The 17,964-nt window shown below is 43.0% G+C and overlaps 1 protein-coding gene across 3 annotated transcripts in view; it reads right to left on the reverse strand.

Moving 5' to 3' along the window:
• Positions 1-10,958: 10,958 nt before the first annotated feature.
• The window catches only part of ARHGAP8 (Rho GTPase activating protein 8), a 40,975-nt gene continuing 33,969 nt past the window's right edge, over positions 10,959-17,964 (reverse strand). For 2 of the 3 annotated variants that reach the window (XM_007505966.3, XM_007505965.3), the window contains 2 exons: positions 17,346-17,449; positions 10,959-15,684 (listed from right to left, as the gene is read on the reverse strand). In XM_007505966.3, coding sequence (XP_007506028.1) covers positions 15,499-15,684; positions 17,346-17,449 — 290 coding nt within the window. In that variant the 3' untranslated portion in view covers positions 10,959-15,498. The remainder of the gene's footprint in view (positions 15,685-17,345; positions 17,450-17,964) is intronic. The other variant, NM_001204413.1, reaches the window with a different exon arrangement.

A 17,964-nucleotide genomic window follows, 5' to 3' on the forward strand; every position in this document is an offset into this window, starting at 1 on the left:
CTCCCCAACACTAACCCTCTACCTCCCTACCTCCAGAAACCACCAGATCTGCTATGAGACAGCTCTGAGTGGCCCTTCTTACACAGAGCTCAAATCAGCCTCCCCCAAACTGCCAGACAATCCTAGAGTTAGAGTTGGCAGAGACATCAGAGGCAGTGAGTTAGGAGAATGAACTTGTCCAAAGTCATGCAGGCAGAGCAGAGATGGGAATTCAATTCATTCCACTGCACCACACTCTCCTTTGGCTGCCCATCTTCCAGACGACAGTCCTAAAAAAAGTACTTGGAGGGAATTTCTCCCTGTGTCTCTCTTTCTGTCCCTCCTTCCCTCTCCCCCATTCCTTATTCTAAGACTCCTTCCAGCTCTGAAATTCCACATTCTAGATTCCTTTCCATTTCCAGATGTAAGGCTTTTTCCAGCTCCCACAGCCCTCGGACATTTCTGAAGGCCAGAGCTACAGACACACAGCTAGATGGCCTCACATGCAGGTCAAGGTTTCTCTTTGTCAACTCTTTGTCAACTCTTTGTCAAGCATTCTGGCTGTCCTGGGCTTTCTTTCCGACCTCTCTCTCTAGGTCAAGGCCAATCTTCTAGATGTTCTTATCATCTCCCCATCCCAGAATCTAGAGAAGCAGCAAGTCACTAGGAGAGCCCTGGTCCCTTCAATCACCAGGTTGGGCTCATTTCTTGGCTCCACCTCTCACTTGTGTAATCTTGGAGAAGTCCCTTACCATTTCATATTCTTCCCCCATAAAATGGAGGAACTGGACAAGGGCTGATGGTCTGCGCCTTTGGATTTACCCTCCCCTCTCTGGCCACTTCTCCCTCTCCCAGAATACTGGTCTGTCATCTAGCCATCCTGGCTCACCTGGCTCCTGTTAGCTGGGAGAGTGGGACATTCTGAGCAGCCCTGAGGTCAAGTAGGCAGCTGGGGAATTGGCTAACTGTTAGGGGATGTACTCATCAGCCAGACCACTTCTGGGCATTCTCCTCCTGCTACTCTGAAATGGCTCTGTTGGTTTTTTATGTGTACTTTTGGGGACAGCCCAGGGCAGACATTCAGTAATTCCTTGGGTCTCCCTCTGGAATTTCTGGGCACTACCTGATGGAAGGGGTGTTGATTACCTAGTCACTTTGATGTCTCTTCGTCTCCCTGGGACTCAGGTTCTGACCACCATAAGAGGGAAAAATCTCATCTTCTGCTGGCTCCATTGCAAGCTCACCTGAGGACCCTGGGCAGGCAGTCACTTCTCCTCTCTTAGGGAAGGGCTTGCTCCATCTGTAAAATGGGAAGTTTGGAATGGGTGGCCTTGAAGGGCCCTTGTGGCTCTGACATGCTGGCATCTCTGTCCTGCCTCCTCAATAGGGAAATCTTCTGAAGCTTAACCCTATGGGCTTCCATCCCATCTTCTGATGCTTATTACATGTGGGACCTCAACTTCTTCATTGGGCAACAGAAGGGGCTGTCTGGACTAGAGCTCCTAATCAACAAATCCAGTGGCATTTTTCAATCCTCATCCCTCTCCAGCTCTGAAATCTTGCACACTGTTGATCACCCTTTTCATCTTCTCTCTTCTCACTAGTATTTGCTGACACTGCTCTTTCCTGGTTCTCCTCCTGCCCTTATGATTCTCCTCAGTCTTCATCTCGATCATGCTCCCGAACTGGGGGTATTCCTAGGCTCTCTTCTCTTCTGCCTCAGTATTCCTTCAGTTGATGATCTCAGTAGTTCCAATCGGAAGCAATTATTATCCCTACACTGATGACCCCTCAAATCTATTTCTCTGCTGTGGTCAGGGTCCAGCCCCACTCTCGACTCCAGGGTTCCCGACTGGTAGCAAATGATCAGTCAAAATAAATAACATAAAATAAATAACAAACAGAAGACAGTTTAATCATTATGGCCATGGGACTGCTTTGCATCTCCGAATTGCTCCGACATTCCCAGGCTTGAGATTTATTTTATATTCATATTCTTGGCATGCAGATACACAAAATCAAAGAGAGATAATTGGAAAAGTGGTACATTAACTTTTAACAAATCACTTGATTAACATTCTATATTTTTTTATTGTGATTACAGACAGAATACAAGATAAATTATTTCATCACAGGTGGCTTACTAGGGAGTTTGAGTTACTGATTTGTGTAATTGATTCACTGAGGCATATTGAAGCTTAGTGTACCTGTACTGTACCTGTACGTATTGTATGGGCCTCTAAGATTGATTTGTGTGCTGGCTTCATGAGAAAGTTTTGGGCATGACCTGTAGCTGTGGTTTTGCTCGGAATTATGTACCTAAGTGCCAAAGGACCCAGGCTTCCAATGCAGAGGGAGTGGGACTGTCTCTGTGCATCTACTTTTCCACTTGAATCTCCTTCACACACAAGTGTTTTTGTGCACACTCATCTACATCACAGATGAAAGCGCACAAAGACAATCATCATCCTCGGTTACCGAGAGACTACTACTATGTACCTAAGTAAAAGTTAACCCATGATAGTCTTTTTGGGATTGGGTTTGAGGATCTGATCTTTTGGTGATGTTTTGGGGAATAAGGGTACATGAGTTTTGCTCTTACTAATGTAAGAGACTAGGGGGAATAATAATCATGTCAATTCATAGGTAAGGGGTATTGATAAAAGAAGTCATGCAAGGGGGGTAGAGTGGGCAGTCACATCTCGCTAAGGACCACTCTGTGGTATCCCCCGCTACCACACGTGACTCTGTCAAGGTGTCATGGACTGGTGGCCCCCAGCATTTCTCCAGCTCTAGTCTTTCTGCTCACCTCCAGTCTCACATCTCCCGCTGCCTCATGAACATATTTTTTTTTTCCTTTCAGAAAAGTAACTTTAATGAAGAAATAGGATATTTATTATGTCATATAAAAATAATATTTGTTATTATGCATTGATAAGACTCTCTACACATTTTAGTAAATCCTGAAATAAGAAAATGCCTTACCGTATACCAGAATGATGAAAAGTCCAGTATTGCTATTAATAATGCAATTACTTGCTACATAAAGATATATGCAAGGCAAAACAGCTTCCACTGATAGAAAATTCTGAACTTGTATTTATGAACTGATGACTTTTCAAAGTTTTTTAAAAAACAAAGTTATTAGACATGGCAAACAGGATGCCTTTTGAAACTCTACAAGTCCCAAAGAGATCATTATCCTTTCCCACAAACCTTCCCTTCTTCCTAACTTTCCTATAACTGTAGAGGACACCACCATCCTCCTAGCCACCCAGACTTGTAACTTGGGGGCCACCCTGACTCTTTACTTTCTCTCACCCTTCTTAGCCAATCAGTTGCCATGTTTTGGCATTTCTACCTTCCCACAAACCTCCTCTAGGTCCCCTTCTTTCCTCTGACACTGCCACCACCTTCATCACTTAATGCCCAGATGATTAGGATATATTTCTGGTGGATCTCCCTCCGTCATTGCTTCCCATTCAAGTTCATTTCCATTCAATAGTTAAATTAATAACACTAAAGCATAGCCAATTGGCTAGCATTTATTAAGTATCTACTGAGTGCCATGCACTGGGCTAAGGGCTAGAGATACCAAAAAAAAAAGGCAAAACGAAGTCTCTGCTCTCAAGGAGCTCACAGCCTAATTAGGGAGACAATCTATGATATATATTGATATATATATAAAATAACAAGATATAAACAGGATAACTCAGTGGCAGTCTCATTGGGAAGAAACTAAGATTAAGAGATCTGAGAAGTACTTTTTGAGAAAGATAGAACATTAGCTGAGGCTGGAAGAAATCCAGGGAAGTCAGAAAGTGGAGAGGAAGTGGGAGAACATTCCAGGCAGAGGGGACAGCCAGGGAAAATGTGGGGTTTTCCTTAATGGACTTCCCTGACCAGCAGGGTCCCACAAGGGAAGGGGCTCACCTTTGTGATGGGACCCGAGGAGAGGTAGGAACCGAGAACCAGGGTGGAAATGAAAGACACCGACAAATCAGTGATTGGATAGGGCAGGCAACCCCTATGATTTTCCTTAAGGTGGAAAATGAGGATAATGGAATACAAGGTGGTTGAGGAGATTAAGATAGAGAATGCAGGCCGAGATGGTTACAGCCTCGGGGAAGGAAAGGACTTGGAGGAAAAAGAGAGAGAGAGAAACGGTAATCCTATCTAGGTAAAGAACCTTCCTAAAAAGAGAGAATTCCAGGGGTTGCCTTGCTTTTATTGATGAGGAGGCAGAGGGATGCCTCTAATCACGTAGTCAATTACATCACATATCTTAGACAATCATGATTGGGTGGTACAGTGGAGGGAACACCTTTTGGGCGTGTAGGACATAACTGCGCTTTCCCAGGCAAGTCTCCGAACATGTTAATGGACTTGTGTTGGGCAATAGGTCTCGTGATCAGGTCAAGGTTACCTTCACAAACCTTATCGGTAAAGCCTCATGCTTGGAGACACAGTAGTAATACAGTCATCTATATTTCATAGATGTGAATATGCTTGGGATGCTACAGAAAACAGCCTATCTGCCATATATAAAACTGAACATTGTACTTCCCTATCAAGATCAAATATAAAAATTTGTTTGGCATTCAAAGTTCTTCATAACTTGACTCTTTCTGCCTTTCTAGACTTCTTAGGCTTCATTTACTCCCTCCTGAGAGCCAATGACCCCAGCTTCTTGGCTATACAAGATGCTCCTGGAATGCTCCATTCCTCCCCCAACTCCTATCCTGCTTCTCTGGCTTCCTTCAAGTCCCAGCTAGAGTCACCTTCCATGGGAAGCCGTTCCTGAGTCCCCTTGATTGCAGTGTCTTCCTTTTGTGGAATATCTCTAATTTATCCTGTTCAAAGTTGTTTACACACATTTCTGCTTATTGTAAGCTCCTTGAGGACAAGGACTGTCTTTTGCCTCGTTTTGGATCTCCAGTGCTTAGCACAGTGCCTGGTACACAGTAGATGAATGAGAATATAGAATGACAATCAGAGAATCATAGAATATTAGTGTGAACTCACCTCTAGAATTAATCTGGGCCAAACTCCCTGTCTGCACATTTCAGAAAGATGTCTTATAGTTCCCTTGACAAAAGTTGCAGACAAGAAGGGAGAGGAAGAAGATCAAAGGTTCTGGAAAAAGACAAATTCCTCTATTAATGGAGCAATGAGATGAGAGGTGGGGTTAGACGAGGAAAGTTTCATTGAGAGTAACAAGAATAATAGTGAAAAGAATGGCAATTTTTTTATCTTTTAATTTGTTTCCATGGTTACATGATTCTTGTTGTCTCCCTCCCCTCTTCCCTCCTCCCAGAGTTGACAAGCAATTTAACTAAATTATACATATATTATCACAAATCCAATTTCCATATTCATTTTTGTAATAATCTTTTAAAATCAAAACCCTAAATCATATCTCCATATAAACAAGTGATAAACCATGTTTTTGTCTGCATTTCTACTCCCACAGTTCTTTCTCTCAATGTGTATAGCATTCTCATAAGTCCCTCAGAGTTGTCCTTGACCACTGCATTGCTTTTAGTAGCAAAGTGATTGTTCCACAATGTTTCAGTTACTGTGTACAATGTTTTCTTGGTTCTGCTTATTTTACTCAGCATCAGTTCATATAAATCTTTCCAGTTCTTATAGAATATAGTTCATCATTCCTTATAGCATAATAGTAAAGAATGGCAATTTTAGTGACCAAGCAGAGCCAAAAGAGATGAGAAAATATCCTTTTGGTTGGGGACAATGGCTATGGAACGTTATCTACCAGGCTGGATGGATTGGTTAGTCTGGCAGAGCTTTCTTTTCTTTCTTTTCTTTCTTTCTTTCTTTCTTTCTTTCTTTCTTTCTTTCTTTCTTTCTTTCTTTCTTTCTTTCTTTCTTTCTTTCTTTCTTTCTTCCTTCCTTCCTTCCTGCCTGCCTGCCTGTCTTTCTTCCTTTCTTTCTTTTTCTTCCTTTCTTTCTTTTTCTTCCTTCCTTCCTTCCTTCCTTCCTTCCTTCCTTCCTTCCTTCCTTTCTTTCTTTCTTTCTTTCTTTCTTTCTTTCTTTCTTTCTTTCTTTCTTTCTTTCTTTCTTTCTTTCTTTCTTTCTTTCTTTCTTTCTTTCTTTCTTTCTTTCTTTCTTTCTTTCTTTCTTTCTTTCTTTCTTTCTTTCTTTTCTTTCTTTCTTTTTTCTTTCTTTCTTTTTATGAGAGAGGGCTCCCTGAGAGGGGAAGAAAGGAATCTAATTGGAATTTCAGGGAATGGAAAAAAACACCCCAAAAGTCAATGCAAATTTAGAGAATACAGGAAGGGTCCCTAGTGCTTCTGCAACAGCTTCAGGAGGTGACCACAGCAAGTGATTGATGAGATGAGAGAGAGAGAGAGAGAGAGAGAGAGAGAGAGAGAGAGAGAGAGAGAGAGAGAGCATGGGTGGGGCTTAGACTTGGAACAGGGTGCCTAGTTCTGAGTCCTTTACTATCTAGGTGATATTGCACAAGACATCTGTAAAATGGCCTCCCTATGTGAGAGGTTGCTGGGGGAATTTGTCTCAAGAAAGTCCCCTGATAAATGATCTTTCTAATTATGGAGGAGTTGGACTCAGACTTGGGCTGAATCTTGGATCTGTTCCCTGCTCTGACTCCTCTTTGAACGCTGCATCTGGGCTTCAGCTGGAGGGGAGCACAGACTTCCATACTCCATCAGCCAGGAAGACACAACCATCTCAACTGTGATGTGTAAGCTTCCCAGGTTCTCTCTAGTTTGTTCTCGTCTCCACTCATCCACAGACTATGAATCACTCAGATGATAGGCTGCATTTTTGTGTCCTTGGTGAACTCCAAATCCTTCTAGCCAGGTCTCATAGTTTTTGGTGGAGGAATGATGATGAGGGAAGCCCTTCTTCCAAAGATGCCAAAGAGGAAGAATACAAGGTCTATGGGGTGCTTTGCTGAGTACTTTAACCACAGTCCTTCTGTGAAGCAGAAAGACAATGTGGGTATGTTCCCATTTTACAGATGAGAAAGAGTCCCAGGTTCAAATGCCTGGTAAAAATGGGGCAGAAGATCATATGGGACCTAGAACTTGAAGGACCTTCCAATTCCCTCCATTTTATGCAAAGCCAGGAAGAGAGCTGAGGGCTTGGTTTACATGTGCTGTATTCTTTCTACCCTCAAAGAGCTGAACTCAGGACCTTTGAATCAAAACTGAGTCAGAACCCATAACCATAGACTTGCTTTAAAGAGGAGCTTCCTGATGATATTTCTGGATACCTCTCATATAGACAGAATCCAAAGGGAGCCCCTCCTCTCTCCTAAAAAGGCAGGACCTAATTACATACATAACCTACATAGGGTAGGGGTGGGGGGAGGGGGGCTGCAGTACAACATCTCAGCCCCAGACTTCCTTAATAATACTGAGATCATAGGGTCCCACATCCTGTCTCTACAGACTCCAGGGTCCTAGTATAAGGGTTAAATTTAATGGTTGGACAATAATTTCATGAAATTATGTGATTGTCAACATTTATTATATCTCAAGTCATAAATGTATTTACAAATATGGTGAGAAAACAATAAAGTAGAGAAATGTGAAGAGGTTAGAGAGGTAAATGTTTACTTCAGGTCTACTTAATCCAGGCAGAGATTAATTAGCTCTTAACCAGGAAGGCTGGTGGTGAGTAACCACCTAGCCTCCTCCAAGTTGGAAGTTAGTCTCTTAGGAAACTAGGAAAGGAGTCAGCCTTTCATTCACCCCATGAAGTAGTCCAGGAGTCAGAGTCTAAATTGAAGCCGAGCTCCAAGCCCATGACCCAAGCCACAGTTTCCAGTGAAACTCCCACAAAGACTCTCCCCAGTCAAAAGACTATCTCCAGAAGACAATCTCCTCTGAGGGAGTTCAGGGCTTGCTTTTATGATAACTTTTTGTCTCTTCCCCTCTTCACAGGGGCCAATCACAGTTTCCAAATTATCTAGCACTGCCCAGGGGGTTAGGGTTAGGATTAGTTGGGATCAACTTTTCACCTTCTGAAGGTTAAATTCTCATCTAAGTGTGAATTTTCTAAAATTCACCTTTTGGAGAGGTGAATACTCATCCTGGCTGATTTTTTGAAGGTGTGAATTCACTAACCGACATTTTTTCCTCTACCTAGTTCAAGCTTATGTTGATTCAATCAAAAGGTAGACAAAAGAGAGTTAATCCTGTCTTCACAATCTAGTGAGGTATTTAAGTTAGTGTAAACTCAGGATAGACAAGAGAGTAAAGAATTCTTTCATACTAGGAAGGGTTCCACATTTTGCTCTCAGTCCAACTGTTGCCATTGCTTCCAGGAAGGAGAATCTTAGCTGTTGTTGTCCCAGAGCTGGCAAGGTGCCTTTGCCTTGCTGAATTCCCAGGAGACTCGGGGACCTCCCCTCTCTACCAAGAGACCTACGATGGCAGCCCTAGACAGTGACCCTAGCCTGCTCTAGACAGCTCTCTGGCTTCCTCTTCCTCAGCTGCATTACCACTAGGCAATTAATTATCTTCCCTCCGCTGGGCCTCGATTCCTCCTCTATGAAATGGGAGGTGGGACAAGATGACCTCTAAGGTTCAGGGGAGAAAAAAGAAAACCTGTTTAACACCCAAGCTGCCTTTGCCAACACTTAGTCTCTGGGTGGCATAGGGGGATGGGTCTGGAAGACCCAAGTTTCATTCCAATTTCAGATTCTTATGAGCTGTGGGATCCTAGGCAAATCATTTACTATCTGCCTCAGTTTCCTCATCTATAAAATAGGGATGATAATAATGGCATCTATTTCCCAGAGTTGCCATAAGGATTAACTGATATATTTGTAAAGTACCTGGCACAATTCATTCTATGTAAGTTTCTATGCCTCAGTTTCCTCAAGCATAAAATGGAGGGAATTGGACTGAGATCATCCTTTACACTAATACTATTATTCTTACATTTGGTGAGCAGAACTTCCAGGTCCAGGAATCCTGCAATCAGAAGTGCTGAAGCTATTTCTGGATGGTGCTTCATTCTTTTCAGCTGAAATTTGCTTTGCACATGTATATGAGTGTGTAGCTGTGAGCACATTTGTGCACTGCTTGGGGTTTATCTCTACAGTCATTTTCTTTTTGCCATGGAAATGATCCAAAAATTGTTCTTTGATAAGAGGGAAGAGTTCAGGAGGCCACCCAGCACAAACGCTGGCATTTTACAATTATTGTTTGCAAGGAAAGATGGTGATCAAAGGAACAGTAGGGGACATCTCAGGGACACCTTTTGGAGTCAGTAAATTTAAAACATGTATTTTCCCCACACCTGAATTTCCCCACAGCCCCTCCTGCATAATTCATGAGCTTTGCCTGAATGCTATTGTTCACTCTGGCGTTCACAGCTCCTGTCCCCCCCCCCCCATCTCCGCCTCCTTGAGGCTGAACCCTGAAACAGTTCCATTATTGTTCTGAGCTGCTGGAGAGCTAGATGCCTCCCATCAGGGGAGAAAGCTGCAGGTTCTTGAACTAACAAAGGGTGTTTGCAGGAGACCATGAGGCCCTCCCTTTGTTTCCAGAGAGCATCAGCTGACCCAGTTACTGGTAGCCAGCCAGAGTCCAGGGCTGCTTCCTCAGGCCCCTGACTGGCACTTAGGCTGCCTTGAAGACGTTCTGAACTTGTAATCAAGGGCACAATATTGGATCTTGGTTCTGCCACTTCCTAGTTGTGGGACCATGGACCAGTCCCTTTTCCTCTGGGCCTCCATTTACTCCCCTGTGAATGGAGACAGTGTAGAGATGATTTCTAATTCTGTAATTTTATGAAGAGTTTAGAGCACATAGATCCTCCAGGAGCATCTAGGGACCATGGGCAGTGCAAGCACCACTTCCAATTTTTAATGGATTCTGAGAATAGAATATTTTTGGAGCTGAAGGGTCCATCTGACATCACAGAAAGATGCTTGGGCAGACAGCTCTCCAGATGGCTGCGACCAAATGTACACCAGATATTCACCCCAAATCAGAAGCCCACAGGCAATCATGCCAGAAGGAAGCCTCCCCAGATGACCAGAGGTAGGCTAGTGACACATATAGTGCTCATGGGTCTGCCTGGAGGCAGCAAGACTGGAGTACCAGATCTCAAACTGTACAATCAAAACAGTTTGGTACTGGCTAAAGAAATAGAATTGTGAATCAATGGAATAGATTAGATACACAATATATAGGAGTAAATGACCATAGCAACCATTAGGTTGATAAATCCAAAGACCCCAGTTTTGGGGATAAGAATTTAATATCTGACCAAGATCTTCTGGGAAAACTGGAAAAAAGTATGGCAGAAACTAGGTATAGACCAATGTCTTCCATCCTATATTAAGATAAGGTCAAAATTGGTATATGAGCTCTCACTTGTGGCTCCTAGTAGCTGCTAGCATGCCGCAGCGGCCACACCCCAGGCAACAGCTTCGACAGGCCGGCTAAACCTTGTGAGGGTAGCCATCCGGTCGACGTCGACCCCTGGTGAACTAGGGCTTTGCTCACCCAGCATGTGAAGACTGCTTCGGCAGAACAGGTGGAAGAAACCAACAAGAAGGTTCAACGGCTGAGATGGCAATGCAGCAAGGCACTGTGGAGTGCTAAGGGCGTGATGGAGCACAAAAGACAACATGGCCATCCAATGCAACTGAGGAAGTCTCCAGGTGTAACGACCTTTCGTGCCACTGGACCCAGGCTTCCAACGCCGAGAGAGTGGGACTGTCTCTGTGCATCGACTTTTCCACTTAAATCTCCTTCACACACAAGTGTTTTTGTGCACACTCATCTACATCACAGATGAAAGCGCACAAAAACAATCATCATCCTCGGTTACCAAGAGACTACTACTATGTATATATATACATATACATACATATATATATAATGATACCATAAGTAAATAAATTAGGCAATATAGAATAGTTTACCTGGCAGATCTATGGAAAAGGGAAGAATTTATTACCAAACATGAGGCCATTACAAGATATAAAATGAATCTTTTTATTATATTAAATTAAAAAAGCTTTGTACAAAAAAAACCAATATAACCAATATTAGAAGCAAAACATCAAACTGGGAGAGAAATTTTATAGCAATTTTTCCTGATAAAGGTCTAATTTCTCAAATTTATAGAGAACTTAGTCAAATTTATAAGAATATAAGCCATTCCCCAATTGACAAATGGTTAAAGGATATGAAGAAGCAATTTTCAGAGAAGAAATCAGTATCGATCATCACATGAAGAAATGTTCTAAATTACTTAGAGAAATGTGAATTAGAACAACTCTAAGGTGCCACCTTATACCTAACAAATTGGAAAATATGACAGTAAAGTGATAAATGTTGAAGGGGATGTGGCAAAATTTGGAAACTAATGCATTGTTGGTAGAGTTGTCAAGTGATCCAGCCATTCTGAAGGGCAATTTGGAACTATAACCAAAAGGCTATAAAACTGCATATAAAACCCTGTTGCTCCTAAAATTGCTCTTAACTGTTTCTTAGTGGTAGGAGTGCTTAATTTTTTAATATTTTCAATTCATTTGGGAGAAATAGAGTGGGCACCCGCAGTCAGAATGAACCCCAAATATTCTACTTTGGGGAGACACCACTGAACTTTATTCTTTGAGATCTTATGTCCTCTTTTGTGCAGTTCCAAAAGAAGGTGTTTACTATCTTCCTGACATGCTTCTGCATCTGTTGAAGCTAAGAGTAGGTCATCTACGTATTTGATTAATTTGCTGCTTTTAAATGTTATATTATCTGTCTTGGCTCAAAATTTGTGCGAATAAACTTGGGCTTTCCATGTAACCCTGGGGCAAATGACTGAGCAAATGTATGAGAGCCCTTCCAGGTGAAAGCAAATATATGCCTGGAATCCTCATGAATGGGTAGGGAAAAGAAGGCTGAGCACAAGTCCACTACTGTAAAGTATGTAGCTGTGCTAGGAATAGAAGAAATGATCATATTTATGTTGGAAACTATGAAGTGTCTCTTTATAACGTGATTATTCACTGCCCTTAGATCCTGTGCGAATCTATAGAGGTGCTTGCCATCGGGCCCACTTTTTGGTGTTTTAACAGGCAGTATGGCCATATTGTATTTGGACTTACAGGAAATTATGATGCCCTGATCGATTAATGAGTTTACTACTGGGGTGATACACTCTATTGCCTCCTTTGAGAGAGGGTACTGAGGAACGGAAGGAGGTGGGCTAGATTTAGTTTTTATCTGTACAGGAACAGCCAACTTAAGTCGGAAGATGTGGCCCATAGACTCCAGTATATGCAGGTATTGCAAAGGTGGGATGCTCTTTCCTCTTTCCCTTCCTGGCTCTCTAAGAGAAGTACAGGGAGTAAATTTAAAGATTCCTCAGGTACTTCCAATGATAAGAAACCATCTGGGGAGCAAGTTATTGGGGCTCCAAGTTTGCATAGAAGGTCCCTCCCCAGAAAATTTAAAGGGGAGTCAGGCATCAAAAGGAAGCAATGTTGTACCTCTAAGCAGTTTTCTTCATGTCACTTCCTGTTGCTCCCTCACTTTAGGGGAACCAATTAGTCTTTCAATTTGCTAGTACTGCCCAAGGGGCAGGGCAGTGGCCTCTGGAGTTGTCCTGCACTCTAGCAAATGACTTGTGAACTCTCATACCTAGTGACTGGTAAGGTACTAAGTAGAGGTACTTAAGTTTTTGATTAACTTAAAAGTCAAATGACTTTTAAATGACTTTGATAAATGACTTGATTCACTCTTCACAGTACTGTCACTGCTGCCTCCTCCTCCACCAACCCCCTATGCCTTAAACGGCTCTCTACCATTGAATGACCATCTTTTTTCATTAATTAGGTTCAGGTTTGCGGGGAATGCCATTTGGGACACAGCTAAATTTCCTTTGCCATTCTCTTTTGATGTTTCTAGTGGGTGTGGTATAATCAATCAATCAAGAACCTACTATATGCCAGGAACTGTGCTAAAATCTAGAGATGCAAAAGAGGCAAAAGAAGTCTTTGCCTTCAAAGAGCTTACACTCTAATGTGAGACAAGTAAACCAATTTTTTCTTTAAACTTGGTCTTTTTTGAATTTTCCCATCACTAGAATTATTCAATTAAAAGCTGTCTTGGAGTTTGAAGCATCTTACCCCCCACCCCCCACAGGCAATTTATGAATTCTTTCAATTGATGCTTTGCTTTCTGTATTGAGACCTTGGAAGTTTTCTTGTACTATTTCCCAAGTTGTCCTGCTCAGGTTTTTGATTTTATATTCTACTGGGAGACTTGTGATACTTAAGTGGACCCTGCATAGCCTGTTTCCAAGGTCAAGGTTACTTCCCATTTATGAGGATAATGACAGAGCAAGGTTATAGCTTGTAGAAAGAACCATTTTTGGAATTGCTTCATTTAAGCCAAATTTTCTTCCAATTCAGTTTTTCAAATCTTTTTTTTTCAGAACTCTTCATTGTGGATTCATCCCCCCCCCCCCAATTGCTAATTAGATTTTATTCCTATATTGACAGCTCAAACAGCTATAACCTGAATGCATTCCTAACTTCTTTGCTTATGGAGTTCATCTCTTTTGAACGACTCTGGAAATGTATATGATTGTTCTATGCTTTTTAAAAGAACATTCTAAAGCTTCTGTGTTTCCCTCGATACTGGGTCAGCTTCTTTGCTTTATAATATTTGATATTTATCCTTCAAGTCTTAGGGTCCTCTATGTTAATTTCAATACTTCAGTTCTGTTTTTTTACCATTTATTTTTTTAAATTTTGAGCTCCAAATTCTCTTCCTCTCTCCTGCCTTTCTCTCAAGGAGAGGGAGGAGGAAAAAGAGGAAGAGGATTTGGAGGAAGGAGTAGGAAGGGAAGGGGGAGGGGAATTTGAAGTAGAAGGAATTCTTTCACATTTGGTCATCCTAACAATAATGCTGTTACTTTGTATGTTCCCCTGGTTCTCATTTTACTTTTCCTCAGTTCATATAAGTCTTCTCAGGTTTTTCTGAAACCAACCTGCTCATCATTTCTTATTGTGAATTTCAATACTATTCCACCCACCCTAATCAGACCATTCTTTAGAAGATGTGATTTAGCTATTTCCTGATCAGTAACAATGGAGATACTTGGAATAACAGAATCAGGTCTTGGAAACTCTACATTCTTCACCCTACTCAGATTAACAAGATTTTGAAGGTCTGCATCAAACTCAATATTTAATTATCTGAGGAGATGGCCTTCAACAGACATGTGCAAAATAAAGGACAGACCTCTGGGTACAGATGAGACACAGAAAAATGATGTAAAAACATCCATATAAGGCACAGCATTTCCTGGCCCCTCCTCTTTCCCTGGAGAGAGGACTCTGCCTGGCAGCATGCAAATGTTCCAAAATCTTGGAGTGTTGGGTTGTGAGTTTTGCCCTGGAGCTGATTTCAGGTTCGGGCATCTTAGCTGAGCCCCTTTGGAGGTCAAGCTGATTCCTTCCTCCTTCATATTCCAAACCCTTACTACCTTATCTCCTGCCTGATACTAATCAGGTGGGGGAAGAGGGAACGGAAAAAACCTACTCCTTCTTAATCTTCTCCACTATCAATTAAATCACCATAAAATTTGGCAGCTGACTTGGGTATTTTATTATTTGGGATTTCCCTTGGAGACCACTTAAATTTAGATTTTTTTCAGTCTCAACCTTAATTTCACCCTTTACATTATACCATGACAATCATATACCACAATTTGTTCCATCATTTTCCAATGGATGGGTATCTCATTCAACATCTGCTCTTTCATGGGAAGATGGGGAAGGTGGACATTACTAAACCCACTTTCAAAAGGAGGAGGCTGAGGGTGAGGGGTGAAGTCAACTGACCAAGGACAACACTCTTGCAGGTTTTACAGATCCAGGACTTGAACCTCTAGTGGTCTTTCCATGTCAACCCATCACTAAATTTATTGCAGAACCTGAATGCAAGGCAATTTCCTAGGCAGCCAAAGAGAATTTTCTGGTAATGAAATAGGAAAATTTAGCAAAAGAACAAGTACTAGTCCTGAAAACATTTAATCTCTTTGGTGGTTGTTTTGTTTTTTTCTAAGAGGCTTCAGAAAGCCAACATGATTCATACAGTTCACCCATTCAAACAGTTCACCAATCATTTCCAGGGGGAAATGAGCACAGTAAGACATTTCAAGATTGGAAATATGTCCCAACTTTTAGATAGGCGTTTCCAACATGGCTGATATTGTAGTGTTAAGTGGGCTGTGAATAGGGGGCCATACCATAGCTTTGCATGGGATAATCCACCTATGTCAAGAAGAACATTGGAGGAATGTAAGAACACAGAACATTAAAACTGAGTGAGGTCCTTCAGCACAGAATGTCAAAGCTTGCAGGGTCTTTAGAAGAGAGAACACAGGACCTAGAACGAAGAAATGTCACAGATAAGAGGAACTTCCAAGTTCAGACCACAGAATAACGGAGTCAGAAGGGAGCTTAGAGATCACGGAGTCCAAGCATTTCCTGGCGTTGTAAGTCTAGGGTGAGACCTCCCGAGAGCTGAAGATGTTGTCATAGAAATCAATCATCAGTTCTGTGAACAGGTTAAGAGGCACCAGGGCGTTGAGGGAAGAGGCTCCGCTGGATGGCCAGATTAAGTTCAGCCCAAAGACACAGGCCAGGTTGGAGCTTGTCATTTTGTTAAAGATGCACTCTTGGGAAACCTGGGAAAGAGCAAGATGCGATCATGGAGGGCCAACCCCAGAGGTCCAGGCTTTCTTCACCCATGAAATTCATTCCCTTCCAAATGCTGTTCAAAGTTCACTTCTGCCAAGAAGTTCATCCTGACCCAGCTCAAATGAAATCATGCTAACTTCAGTGTATTAGTCCCCATCCCAGGCTCCAGACTCTAAGCTTTAGTCCTGTCCTCAGGGAGCTTACATTCTAATCAGCAGATTCCACACACAGGAACATAACACAAAATCATCCCAAGAAATTCTTAGCCCAGAGGGCAAGAACACCAGTGTTGGGAGACCCAGGAAAAAGGGAGATCGATGGGAAGATCAGGAAGAACATTACAGAAAGGCTGAGTTTAAGAAGATACGGTTAGGTGATACCCAGGAGCGGATGGGGATGGGGGGGAGGGAGAAGCCGAGCCTCCTGGTAGGGCTGGGGCATCCCCACTGTCTTGTGGAACTTTCATCTGGGAGAACTAAGGACATCCTGGGCTACCTCTAGCAAGGCTGGCCAGGCAACTGGCCCTGGCATGGGGGGGAGGGGGAGGGAAGAGGCTGTCAACTACAGGCTCAGACCCTGGTCAGAATGAAAAAAGGCATCAGCAGGTCCAAAGTCATAGGAGCATATGTGTGTACAAATGTGTGCAGACAGACAAACATGGGATTGCACAGGAACAAAAGCAGCTGAGTACGTATGTATGTACATACGTATGAGCGCGCACACACACACCACACGTGCACAGAAACTTACACAAATACAAACACACACATACACACACACACAGACCCCCAAACACATCCAGGCATGGACACACACACAAACAGTCAAACCTACATCCAAATACTCTCACACACACGTGCTCCACAGCCACATGCCTGCACCCCCAGGATCAGCCCTGTCCCTGAGGCTCCCGCCAGGTGGAGGCCAGGGAAGCACCTCATCTCCTGCCTTCTTGCCTGGGACTGAGATAACTGTTTTAGAAAGGCACTGCGGAAGTCTGAACCCCCAAAATACAAGTCAGGCCAGCAAAGCTGAAGTTTTGTGGCTTCTGGCAAAGGAAAAGGGAGAGGACGAGAGTACTGGGGAAAGGACACAGAGAAAGAAAGACAGACGGACACAGAGACAAAAATGAAGTAGAGGCACAACAGAAATAGAGAAGCAGAAGCACAGAGACAGAAACAAAGGTCTAACTGTGGAAGAGAGAAGGGATCTATAAAAAACAGAGAGGGAGGGAGGGGAGAAAGTGATGGGGAGAAGGAAAGAAGTAATGGGGGAGGAGTAAATAGAGAAAAAAGGAAGGAAGGGGAGAAAGAGTATGGGGAAAGGGTGAAGGGAGAAAGGGCTGGGGTGAGTTAGGAAAAAAAACAGTTTTCCTCCTGAGAGAAGAGTTCCTACTAAGGGATAGGGTGGGATGGGATGGTGGGTGAGGCAATGATGGAGGGAGACTATTTGAAGAATTCTCTATCGTCCTCCCTCTCCTCCCATCTCCCTTTCCCTCTCTTTTTTCTCCTCTTTTTCTGTCTCCCCCTCTTTTTATCTCCTCTGCCTCCCACTCTGTCTGTCTGTCCTTCCCCCAGATGCTATAGGACAATGTTCCCAGAGCTCTGGTCTTTGTTCTGGCCCGGCCTACTCACTGCCCTCTCCTCACCATGTGTAGAAAGTCCATGAGGTACTTAAGAATGGCATAATTGTGTTCCGGAAGGCTCCCAATAATCTCCTTGCAGCGAGTCACCCGCAGGCTGCTCTCTACACCTAGAAGGGCAAAAGCAGTCAGGAAGTCAGTTGACAAACATTTTTAGACTCTGTGTGTCAGACAGGCATGAAGCCTGGTCACTGGTGATGCTGAAAGCAGAGAGACTCAAACATCATTATTAGTCAGCAGCTGACATGGGCACTTTATGGTGTCCCCAGAATGTTGATGCCATTCATGTTACTGAAGTGGCTCAAGAAAGGATTTTTCTCCCCATTTTAAAGAAGCTACTTCAGCCCAGACCACACAGCCGGGCAGAATTTGAGCCAGCCAGTTGGTACCTTTAGGAGGAGATGGAGGATGAGCCATGAAAATGGCCTTCAACGCACAGAACACTGAGCAAAGGGATTGAATGACTTCATCAGTGCACGTATTGTTTCCTTGATTTAACTTAAGTCTCTCTGAGGCAAGAACTGTCTCATTTTTGCCTCTGTGTCCCCAGAGCCCAGCAAGGGGTGATGAAGTGGAGGCCGGGGCACAAGAGTCAGTGGCAGCAGGAGGATATAACTAGGGACAT

Source organism: Monodelphis domestica, chromosome 5, assembly GCF_027887165.1.
Source record: "Monodelphis domestica isolate mMonDom1 chromosome 5, mMonDom1.pri, whole genome shotgun sequence".
Taxonomy (NCBI): Eukaryota; Metazoa; Chordata; class Mammalia; order Didelphimorphia; family Didelphidae; genus Monodelphis; species Monodelphis domestica.